This window comes from Ornithodoros turicata, chromosome 3 (genome assembly GCF_037126465.1).
Source record: "Ornithodoros turicata isolate Travis chromosome 3, ASM3712646v1, whole genome shotgun sequence".
NCBI classification, from domain to species: Eukaryota; Metazoa; Arthropoda; class Arachnida; order Ixodida; family Argasidae; genus Ornithodoros; species Ornithodoros turicata.
In genome coordinates this window covers 95,931,251-95,943,401 of record NC_088203.1, presented here as the reverse complement: position 1 = coordinate 95,943,401, position 12,151 = coordinate 95,931,251, and the positions used below count along the sequence as shown (strand labels likewise).

Sequence of the window (12,151 nt, the reverse complement as noted above, 5' to 3'; positions counted from 1 at the left end):
GGTGGGGGTATGACGTGTTACAGCAGGCAGGCTATTCCCATATATTTTTATGCTCTTTGCCGAAATATTGCGTAATCTCACAAAATGTTTCTCCCACTAGTATCTCTCCATTTTGGGAAGGGGGTGTTATGGGGGTGTAGGGGGCGGGTCTGGATAAATCAATGCCTGAATGTTTTTCTACAGAAGGGAGAAGGTGCAGACCATAGGTGCAGAATAACTGGTTCATTCGACTAAACGGGACAAAAAGCAGGATACAAGTTTGTCGTGTCATCTTCGTGTTTCGTGCCTCCGGTTGTTTGTATCTAAATATATATATGTAAAAAAAAATACATTAAAAGGATAACGATGCAGATATTCCAACATTTTTATTGCAGTTGTGTTGGGTACGGAATAAATAGCACAATATACGTATCATTAAAGCTAAGAAAAAGCTAAAGATGCGTCAGAGTCAGACCCTGAAGTTTGTTCAAGGCCTAGTACGTCGGCAAACACGACACGCAAAAAAAAAAAAAAAAAAAAAGAAAAGAAAAGGAAAATCTTCTACGTCAGTACTGTCGAGTACCGGCAATATCTGCATTTTGTAATGAACCACGCAATTTCTTTTTTAAAAAAATGTTAGAAGAAAAAAAGAAAAAAACTGTGTTACAACCCCGCTGGCGCGTTCTGCTTGCACAGACATCCCTCCCTACTCTATTCTGTGAAGCTGTGATACTATCAGTATCCTGGGTGATTCATCAATGTTTCGGGTTTAAAACATTAGATGAGAGGTAGTATAAAAAAAAACAAAAAACAAGGAAGAAATAGCATAGTTCGCGAACGGTTCAAGAACGGGTGCTCGTCCACGCACAATCTAAAAACTAAAATATATAAATGACACAAATCAAGACTTCTCAAAATGCCTCACAGCCAAAATAGTACCAGAATAAAGGATACATAAATTAAGGAAAATCAAGAGAAAACAAATTAAAAAGAAATCGGAAGCCCCTCCTTTGCCACTCCGTGCAAACGCCTCGAGGGGGGGGGGGGGGGCATCTATTTATTTTGGCAGGAAACGCGTCGAATGCAGAAAACACAGTCAGGATTAGGTTGGGAAATATTTTAGTATACCTACGTTATCACTTATTATACAGCTTTTGCAATGGCGCAGGTAGCCCCCATGGTGGGTGTCTGAAAGCTCCAAGGTTTATCTTATTTTACTGATTTACACCACCTTCACTTGAACATTATCGTCATCGCTTCTGCCCATGAAGCACAACATTCATTATCACACACAAAAAAAAGTTGTTGTCGTTCACCATCACTTGTCAAACACAGTATCAGTTTATGAATAGTAAAGAACCATATGTTGCTCTTGCCATATTGATTCATTGATTATAAAAACGGAAAGTAAGTAAGTAAGTATTACCTAAAAAAAAGTCTTGGAGCAGGGTGGCTGCCACTGCAGGCGCCTGCAGCTCCATGTCATTTGGTTTGGACCCTGTCTTAGAGACGCAACGAAGGTGTTAAAGTGTTAGGCAGTGTATGCCGCTATCTTGAAGGCACAGAGCGCCTTCAGAGCTTTAACTTCTTGGTCCTGTGTGTAGGCCATCTCCCCATCAATTTATAAAAGGAGAAAAGCCTTTGGTCGTGGGCTTGGAGGGATTTCTTCAGTCTTTCTTTTGCTGGCTCGTAGTCTAGACACTGCATTACAACGTGAAGTGTGTGTCCTCTGGCACCTTGCGTTGGAGGCCATGCGTTGTATGTGCTTCGTCGTACAATAACTTACCATAACTTACTTTAGTATACAGGGTGTCACAGAAAACGTGTCATTGAATTATAATAAAAAAACTACACCACCTAGAGTCATGCGGTCAATGGCATTTGTTCTTATTGGGTTTTTGCCACCTCATGTGAATATCGTGTAACGTAAGTTTAATTATGTAAATTTTTGTGAGCTTAAGTCGGAAATTTGCCAAGTAAAGGTAACTTTTTTACCCCGCCAATGTGAAGAGCGCGTCTAATTTACTCAAATTAATGATAATTTACAGCGACATTCAGGAGCTACCCCATCGGAAAAAATAGCCGAACATCATGCTCTACGGAGGTCGCACAGAATAGCGCACGATGAATTTTTCAGCGCAATCTTTGTCAGTCCGACGAAAGGAGGTTGGAAACCCAGCCCTCACCGACATCGCAGAAAGAGATAAAACAGGCACGGCTTATCACGTTCGACTTTCGCTGGGATAATGCTTTCCCTCTCCCAACTTTGGGAAGTGTTCCTTTTTCTACTTTCACTCTGTGGGCTGGGCTTCGGAACCTCCTTTCGACGCACTGAGAGCGATTGCGCTCAAAAAGTCATCGCGCGCTATGGACCGGTGCTCCGAAAAGCACGATATTCGGCTATTTTTCCCGATGGGATAGCTCGTGAATATCACTGTGAATTATCATCACTTTGAGTGAATTCGGCACGCTCTTCATATTGGTGGGGTAAAAAAGTGACCTTTACTTGGCAAATTTTCGAGTTCAGTTCGCAAATATTTACATAATTAAACTTGGAGTACATGACATTCACATTAGGAGGTGGCAAAAACCTAATAAGAACAAATGCTGTTGACCGCATGATTTTAGGTGGCGTAGTTTTTTTATTATAATTCAATGACACGTTTTCTGGGACACCCTGTATATGAACCAACATTGTGTTTAACAAGTGATGATCAACAACAGCAATGACTTTAGTTTTGTGACTGGTAGGGCGTTCAACGTTCGCAGCTTTACTTATTTTCCAGAAGAAAAATTATTTCCTTTTACTTCTTCTTCTTTACTAATGTTATCTATGTAAGTGTCTCCATATTCTCTTCAAAGACGGCATGCGAAACTGTGCCAAAGTAGTAGGCTATTTGTGTTAGGTAACGTTTGAATGTGTCCTGCATTAAAATGACAACCAGAGGGTAAAAAGGACAACTCTAACACATGAAGTAGGGAATGGAAGCGATTAGGTGGGTTTAGGAGGTCGGTAGGGGCCTTAATTGGTAGGCATCTCTGTCAACACAGGTCGCTGCGACATGATAATAGCATGTCGACGAAAAAGAAAGAAAAAAAAAAGAACGAAACGAAATAATAGAAATTAGGGATGCGTCAACCGAATCCACGAATCCTCGAATATTCGAATCCTAGGCAGGGATTGGAGATTCGGGAATCTGAATCCCAGTGCCCAAAAAGGCGAGTCGAATCTTTCGAATTCACCAACCACGCTTTTTCAAATTGGCGCCTCCGGATCGCGCGAAAGCCTGATTGGCCGACGGCTGTTTTCTTGCTTCTTTGTTTACATTGCTCTGGACTGAAAGAGTTCAAGTAGGAACTGTTACATTACAAGTTTAAAAGTAACCTGGTTTTGCTTTCGATTGTTGCTTAGTTTTATGGAAATAATTCGGACTCGAGAATTTATGCATTTCTTGTAGTCGATGAACAATATGTTAAATAAATTACGTTTAAGAAGAGCTACATGGGTATATTTTCTCCCGAAACTGAACTATTATTTAATTCGTTTTTCATTGAACAACTGTATTATACTCTGCTTCAAAACACTTTTCAGTAGATGTTTTCTTTTTTGTTTGTTTGTTTGTTGGCTTTTTAAACTCTTTTCAAAGAGAGGATTCGTAAGATTCGTGGATTCGCAAAACCTTCCTTGGATTGGGATTCGGAATATTCTGGATTCGTCCCATCTGTAATAGAAATGCTTTATTGGCTGGCTTGATAAGGCTTCCAACGCGTCAGGTATCGCCTTCCACCTAGCAATGCAAAACGATCGCTGCATTGTGCCGGTTCTGGTGCCCATTGCGTTCTGGGGATTGAAGAAGGTGGAATTGCCGCAGGGAATACCGAGGATTAGCTGCCATATTTGTCCCATAAAATACCCGGTCAATGAAGCCTTGACCTCTAGAGAAGTTCAGAGTCCTCATAATGCTTTAGTGGGATTTTCAAGGGTAGCGTCACAACAATTCACAGTACGATGACTGTCCATACAGATTATTGCAAGGTCGAATCCCATGTTACAAGGTCCCGTGAAAATTAATTGTATTTTTATGCAACATTTCCACAGTGTATATGCCTCCGCCATTTTCCATGTTGAAACAGGAAAGAACAAGAAAGGAACAGACAGGCAGAGGAAAACCAGTCAAACCACCCGACATGACCCTGAGGTCTTCGTTACAAAACCGAGATTCCAGTGTGAAACATAGAGTACTTTCATACTCGGCCTTACACGAGCAAGATGTAGATACTTTCAGGGAGCAGCTTCGGTGCAGGTAAGTAAGTGTCTTATTCTGTTCAGGCAATTTTTAACTTGGACTCTCAATCTAATACGAAAGTCCGCGGGGCGATGTCATCTGTTGACGAGATGAAGAAAATGGAGGGTTTCGCAGAACACTCGGAGGAACTTCTGTTTCATTAACAGTTGCTCTGATATTCCGTACGGACGTCGATGCTGTCAGTACTCAGTAAGGTGCATCTTCTCTTACTCGCTTTCAATTCCCGTAGAAACCTATGATCACATCATGAGTCAGTTACTATAAATTCCCTTCGATATGACTAAGAGGAAAAACGCAGCTACATGGGAGCACAGAGAGAACAATGCTTCCACACCCGTTTCTGTGCACCTTCCTCTGTTTCCTCTGCGCATCTGCATACCGTCCGAATATTTATGCATAATGTTGCCAGACACATACAATAATGCCACACCGCAATAGGTCACATCCCATTAGTTTGCTCACAGATGCCGGCGCTTACACTAATGGACGGTCCTCGCGAGTACCACAGTACCACGTGTGTGTCCGCCTTATTGGATGAGGTTGCCATCAATTTTTAACGGCCAGCGATTCCCTTTGTTGGCAGTTCCGATGGGCGACCAGGCCACAGAAGCTCTGGCATTCACGGTGAGTAAGCATGCATGGTTGCTTGTAGTTCCAAAGCGCTGGGCTTTTCCCACTGCGAATATGTGTTAGATGACATGTACACTCTAAGAAAGAAAGAAAGAAAGAAAAAAGAGGAAATCGGGGAAGAATTGTAGCTTTTATTCCCTTAGTTTGGAATTTATCCCCATTTTAGTCCCGATATTTACTTCCCAGTACTGCAAACAGTCCCTAAACTTCGCATAAACGTCTGCGCACTTACTCCCGAAACGAACTAATGGTTATGGCAATGCATCAAGTCCTTCAAAAGCGAGTAAAATTGATCCATTTTTCTTCCTTAGAGGTTGAGGGCCCTAACGCGTGCATTTGTTAAATTTTTGTTTAAACGTTCTCTATAGAAACCATTTTTTTCAGCGTAAATTTCGGGAACAAACCTCTATCCCGTATAAGCACTATATCGGTACCAGTAGTTATGTTCTCGTCATACTTGATGTGCTATAGCGGACTTGTTCAAACCAGAAAATTTCGCTCATATGCATTGGATAGAGAGACGAGGAACGAAACAATTCATAGTTTACGATTAATGGCCGTCGGATGGCACATTTTCGCGTTATTGCGTGCTAGTGTCCCACCGACTTTTTCATGTATCGTTTTTGAGTGCTAAGGAGTTGTTATACACGATGGGACAAAATACACACTACAAGAAAAAAAAAAAGACTAAAAGAAAAAAAAAGGTACCTGCTCTGTTTTGCATCTCATTTTATAGTTACCAAGTTGCATGCAGTTATTTTACCGCAGGATCGAACAGATGTCACGTGAAATTCGAAGGCTTAGTGAAACCTGTTGCAGTACGCTTCATGGACCTCCAAAGATGACGATGACATCAAGTGTTGTTAGCCTGGAAAAGCTATACTGTGGCGTCACCACGATCATTGTATGACTTTGAGTGGAAAATGCTTGATTTATCTTAACGAAACTTGATATTGCTTTGCGTCATGCAATCTTCCCAGAAGTACGTAGACCGTTTTCAATGGCAGGCTCGTGCTACAAATTTCGTTGCCAGTCTCAGTGTTTCATGTTCTGTGATCCTGTGGACCACTTTTACTCCTTTCCCAACAGGTTTGCAGGACCTCTGTCTCACTTGCGTACCCAGCATAACACAACAGCACTTCGAGGTCTCCTAAGATGCCCTGGCCCACAGCGACGTTCTTCCTACTTTTCAACATGACTCTGACCGGCTCGTACGACCCCTGCAACTTGACTTTACCGTGGACCGTAGAGAGACGTCTTCATAAGGACTTTGCCGAGCTGACCGACGCTCAGTTCGAGGACAAGCTACGCTGCCCCGCCAACCTTCATGGCTGCAGCAACGACACTGGCACGTATCCTGACTGCAATACAGATTATTACCTCACATGCTCATGTTCCGAAGATTGTTTTTCTTACGGAGACTGCTGTTGGGACGTACGCTCCGAAGCCCGAGGCAAACTTCGCGACTCCAGGTTCAGCTGCATGAAGTTAGATACCTTTGTTCCAATGCGTGCTTATGTGGTTGCTCACTGCAGCCCGGATTGGCCAACGACTCGTGACGACGCCGTTCGTGCAGGATGCGAAGGGAAACCACCTACTGACGACGTATTCTTCCAGATCCCAGCTACAAATCCCTCGACGGGAATCACGTACAGGAATGGCTTCTGCGCCCTCTGCAACTACGACATTGAAAACTGCACCTTCTGGAACACTTCCGAGCTCGTGCCACATGGTCAGCGCAACGAAACTGTAACGGTACCCGCAAAGGACCACTTCGCGGTAGTAGAGAAACCTGACTTTATAAGAAGCGACACTTTCAGGTATCTCCGACCTTGCAGCAGGTTGCAGCCAGTAGACACCTGTCATCGCAGTGCTTCGCGTCACGTGAAGTCGATGTGCGAGAATTACTTTGCCCCGATTATGGATGAGGGTGCGTCAGACGACGATGACCCTGTCGTGTACAAGAATGTCTACTGTGCTCTCTGTAACGGTGCAAACGTACAAGGCATGTCGTGCTCGCCAACGGAGAAGTTAGGTTTCCAAGGACCTACCGACAGATTGTTAGCTGAAACGGCTCCTAATCTAGCAACCTTACTAAGGCCCGTCGAAAGTACATCGTGGTGCTATTCCTTGTACAAAGGCGTATGTTATATCAAGGATGTGAACTACTGGACCTACCATGATGACGACGGTGCTGTCAGGAGCGGTGTTGACTGGGGGAAAAACCAAGATATCGCGGAACCCACAGAGGTTGCGACAAAAATATATCTTTCAGTTATCAGTCTTACCCTCTCGCTTGTCTGTCTCTTTCTCAAACTTGTTTTCTTCTTCTTGAAGAAAGGTTCCAGAACATTTTCAGCTAAGTGTACCGCCTGCTTATCCGTGACGTTATTCATCACCCAATTAATATTTTTTGTGGCGAACAGTTTACAGATCAGTGTTCCTGTCTGCACTGCCGTGTCCGTGATAGTACACTATGGCTTCGTCTCGACTTTTGTATGGACAACCCTACTCGCGTACGACATCTGGCAAGCGGTACTTGTGGTATCAACGGCACGGAGGCACCGACTGCTCCGTTACTCCGCTATCGGCTGGGGAGCCCCGATGCTTGTTATTCTAGTCTCCGGTATACTGAACTGGACAGCACCTGAATCTGCACTGTCACCTCAGTACGGAATGAGGCATCACTGCTTCATCACACAAGCGTGGTCCCACCTCACCTTCTTCGTAGTTCCCATGGCAACGCTGCTACTTGCGGACATTGGCTTCTACATCCACACAGTTCTTCTGATCAGGAAAACGCGATCCGAGGCGAACCGATTCGATTATCAGGGGAGAGAAAAGAGCACCCTACTCTTTCTCTTCGTCAAACTCGCCTTAATCATGGGGACGGGATGGTTGTTAGGTCTCATCAGTGTGTTTGTCAACTCATTTGTGCTCGATTGTGTGAGTATCGTGTTCATCGGTATGCAAGGTGTTTATTTATTCTTTGGTTTCAAGGACTACAGAGCATGTTGGAAGGTTGTGCCATCTAGTGCTAGTCTGTCTGCGCTATTCAGTACTGCGAAGTCTCGCTCTTCGATGGACAGCGAGCTGCCTGTCGTAAGTGCACGCTGTAGTGTGGGTTCAGGATCAAAAGGTCTACCCAAAGTAGCTGAGGGTCACATGTAATAGGCTAATACGTTTCTGAGTTCGAACGCTGACGTAAGCGTACCACGAGGCTTGAACCCCTGTGCAGATCAACTTGAATTTTATCAAAAAATTGACAGTCATATATTTTATGCTCATGTGCTACGAAGTCCTTGTGTAGTTATGATAACTAGCAGCAGTTAGTTACGAGCATAGCTGTGTTTATTGCTCAAAAGAACTGCCATGCCGCTTTTACCGCACGTTCGGGAAGTCAACTTGTGAGTTGAAGAATCATATCGAATATTGATAACCGCATCTGAGAAATAATTAATCGAGCTGATATATACGTACAATTCAGTGGTTCTGGGTCAAAATCGCGAGTCAAAAACCGCGACAGCAAAAACCGCGAGTCAAAAACCGCGAGATCCAAAAATCGCGATAGACAAAAATCGCGATAGGAAGCATTAGCGACACACAAATATCGCGACACCAAAAACCGCGAGTAGGGGAAAACAGCGGCAGGCAAAAAACGCGACAGCCGAAGACCGCGACTAAAAACGCGACAGCTAAAAACCTTACTCACTCTCCTTTAGAAGGGAGGATGAAAGGGAGGCATGAGGATATGAAAAGTAGGCTAACTTCCATTCCGGGAATGGGGCCCACAGAGGGCCATCCTAAAAATTTCAGATTAAGACATTTGATGAAAGTGTGTGTGTCAATTTACCTGGTAGCACGAAAGGTTTTGTGTATACAGTTTGTTTCCCAGAAAAAAAGAAAAAGAAAAACTCACATAAACATGACGTTACAGGGTCCATACGTGTTCTGGTTCGGTGGTCAGTGGGGGTAGCGCACTTTGCCGCCGTAAAAAAGTTTTGCTAGTCCCCCAGGAGAATTGGGGACAGAAGGAGCGGCCGAATCATGACCGATCCAGAAGCAATGCTTTTTCAGAGCCCCGAACAGCCGAGTAGCAGACGACAGCTAAGGCGTCAGCGCGGGGTTATGGGCAAATCACAGGCTGGTACTGCTCTCCACCACCGTTGCGCACAACGGTCCCTTTTTGCGGCGTACTTTAAATTCAATTTCTGCGATAATTATGACACTGTGGCGTGAATTACTTCTCATGGCGCATCTTACTGGCCTAATTAATAGTTTTATAGGAAGAAAGCAGGGTATTAAAAATGACTTCTGTGCTACTTTAAACTACAGCTTTCGATGTGCTCAATCTGTATACTTCACACTTGTACGTAACGCGTTACTTGTAATCAATTACATTTTTTAGTAATTTTTCGAGTAATCGATTACTCAGTAATTGGTTATATTTCCGGCAGAGTGAACGTGATAGCTGACGCGGGCAGGGAATGAGTGTATATGCCATTCTCTAGCTCTTCCATGTCCGTATTTGTACGGCGTCCGGCGGAGACCAACATATTTCAAGTCTTGTCAAATGTCTGAAACACTGCCAGTCAGCACCGGCGTGCTCAAAAAGTATCTTCTTCAATTCTATGCAGGTTTGCTCGCGGGTTTTGGCCATCGCGGTTTCTGCCTATCGCGGTTTTGCCTGTCGCTATCTTTGGACGTCGCCTTATTTGCTTGTCGCTGTTTTTGACCCTCGCGGTTTTTACCTGTCGCGGTTTTTGCTAATCGCGGTTTTTGAAAATCGCGGTTGTTGACTCGCGATTTTGTCTGTCGGGGTTTTTGACTCGCGATTTTTGGCGGCCACCCAATTCAGTTACGTGCATCGCTACGTTAAAATGCCATAAATGTGTGTCTTTTACATATCATTGACTGACTGTGAGAAAGAATTAAGAATAAGAATTGCTGTTGTCGATTACGACCGAATCCGCAGAGACGTGCCATGATAGTGTGTCACGATACGAAGTACAAAAATGTCCTACACAAAACTAACGTCGTCTAATTTATCAACTGAATGCCCGCGCGTGGTGTTACCACAAGTTTCTCTGACTAGCCTTTATCACTGGTCCATGGGTGCAGTACGCGGAACACAAAGGTGTCAGCGGAAAAGTAGAAGTCTGCGGTGTGTCCTTTCTGGGACAGGTGACGTACTGTTGGACCCACCGTCGCAGTCATCGAAGTCCTGTGGAACGATGGTGTCTCTGGGAAAACCGAATGCATGGAGCACGCGACGTAGAACAGCTCTGGTGTCACGGTGCAGTGTGGGTCTCCTGGACTGGATCCAAGCCCATCCTAGAGCCGTAGCAAGAAAATTTATAAAAGCAGCGTCCCAACATTTCCTCGCAGGTCTATGGGCTCACCAACGAGTGTTTTTGCCAATCCGTTGATTTGTAAATCCCCGCTGGTTTCCGATTGCCGTTATAGAGTATGGGATTGCCGTTATAGAGTACAGATCGGAGATGTTACGTTAGAACTTAGTCACTGCTTTCTCTATATATCTTGCATGTCCCAGACCACACGAATGAAGAAAAATGGCCGTATCTTTGCCTATTGTGTGGAATGCGTTGAAATGTGGCAGACTTATGGTTCGTGTCGTCTGTAAATTTTTGATGAAACACTTTTTGAAATGATATTAAATATTTATTGAACGCCCTTCAATGTTTTATGAAATCGTTTAATTCTTCTATTGCTTCTGTGGTGGCTGCCCAATTTCAGCGTACTGGAAGCACAGTCTGGAGATCATATGGTAGTGGCACTGTGACGTAGTGTCACGTGGCTCTATAAAGCCACGGACCCCCCTATAGAGCTGTCGCTTTAATATCCACGAGCATATATCACGCAGCAGTAATATCCACGAGTGTAATAAAAAATCAATCAAATCTATAAATAAAGAAACATAAGAATGGTTGTAAAAGTGGGCTTACGTGCTGAAGAAGACTTATTTTTACTGCAAGCCACGACCAAGGCGTATTCGACGTAGTTGGTTCTCAACACTTTGTACACGACGTTATCTCCATCTGGAAGAGATAGGCCATTTGCATTAAGCATGCTTCGATGTCATTGACAATATTCCCGGGACATATTAAGGGAAGTCACACGATCGATGGAATGAAAGAAGAGCACTTCTCACCGTTTGGTGGCTCAATTATCAGAGTTGCGCGTCTTCTAGTCCCATTTAGAAATGTGGCATCTGTTTCAAAGCCTATTCTTTGCCCCCTGTAACGCAAAGGCAAGGGGATGGACCGTTATTATTCATGCAGGCAAATACTAAAATTTTTGATTGCGAGAGCGTCAAGGTAAGAAAGTTTTTGTGGTGAAGAGGCACACCTGCAAGCACAACAGTTAAAACAATGTAAAATGACGTTTCGGAATCTCATCAGAAAAGATGTGCCAGCGCCTGCTGGAAGCTCGAAACTATCGAAGGATCAAGGTGACGTAGCATTCAGGAAGTGGCCCGGGACGTTGTTGCTAGCCCCATCCGTTTTTCCTTCTTGTTTCCTTGATATATGCCACGATTCTAGTTGTTTCCGTACGCCTCAGCGATTCTCTCTGGTTATAAGATAACTGGCTTATCAAGGCACAAGCTGTGCCCTGTATTCCGGGCGTGTTCCCAAAGTTCCGAATGTCCCTTCGTTACTGTTTCAATAGAGAGTTTTAGCGGACCGTTGATAACGCGGCTAGCGTCTCACCGTATCGACCGGAACCAATCAGTGGATAAGATTCTGAGTCACGCACGAGTGCGATTGGCTCCGATAGAGACGATAACTTTATCAACGGTATACTAAAACTCACTAATATGTCTTCTGTGCTCTTTCATGCGTACCACGTGTCTCTCTACCAGTTTCACCAACTTATATGTTGCAGGGCGGTCACAACGGGATACCTTATATACAACACCGCGTTGTTCATCCACGGATGCCTTGTCCTAAATGCCTAAATGTGCCAGTGTTCGACGTATAAGTTCGGAATTTCCTTTTATATAGGAGATAGTGACATGGGCCTGCTTGCGGTTTCAATTGCTTGAGGTGTTGTCAATAAATACGGGGATATGCCCTGCCTTGCGAACAATTCCTAGCGGTCTCCATCTCTTTCATGGTTGAGTTGGGACTGGAGGGACTATTTAGCGAACGCGAGGCTAGCGATCTAACCACTGCCCTCTTATGTTCTGTGGGATGCCCTGAACCATAGAGCAG

The 12,151-nt window shown here is 44.2% G+C and overlaps 1 protein-coding gene and 1 long non-coding RNA gene across 3 annotated transcripts; one reads left to right on the top strand and one right to left on the bottom strand.

Moving 5' to 3' along the window:
* The first annotated feature begins 4,058 nt into the window (after positions 1 to 4,058).
* On the top strand, positions 4,059 to 10,610 carry LOC135388885 (uncharacterized). 2 transcript variants are annotated; one of them, XM_064618746.1, is made up of 4 exons: positions 4,059 to 4,283; positions 4,870 to 4,910; positions 6,006 to 8,018; positions 10,038 to 10,610. In XM_064618746.1, exons 3-4 carry the CDS (start codon positions 6,072 to 6,074, stop codon positions 10,260 to 10,262), a joined length of 2,172 nt encoding a protein of 723 aa, XP_064474816.1. In that variant the 5' UTR covers positions 4,059 to 4,283; positions 4,870 to 4,910; positions 6,006 to 6,071; the 3' UTR covers positions 10,263 to 10,610. The 2 variants fall into 2 exon arrangements, with proteins under 2 accessions (XP_064474816.1, XP_064474817.1); XM_064618747.1 differs by lacking the exon at positions 4,059 to 4,283 and having other exon boundaries at positions 4,328 to 4,910.
* Positions 9,953 to 11,200, bottom strand: LOC135388886 (uncharacterized). Its single transcript, XR_010421528.1, has 3 exons — positions 11,089 to 11,200; positions 10,883 to 10,975; positions 9,953 to 10,250 (listed from the first exon to the last, which is right to left on the bottom strand). It is a non-coding gene; the product is annotated as an uncharacterized LOC135388886 (long non-coding RNA).
* Between the last annotated feature and the right edge of the window lie 951 nt (positions 11,201 to 12,151).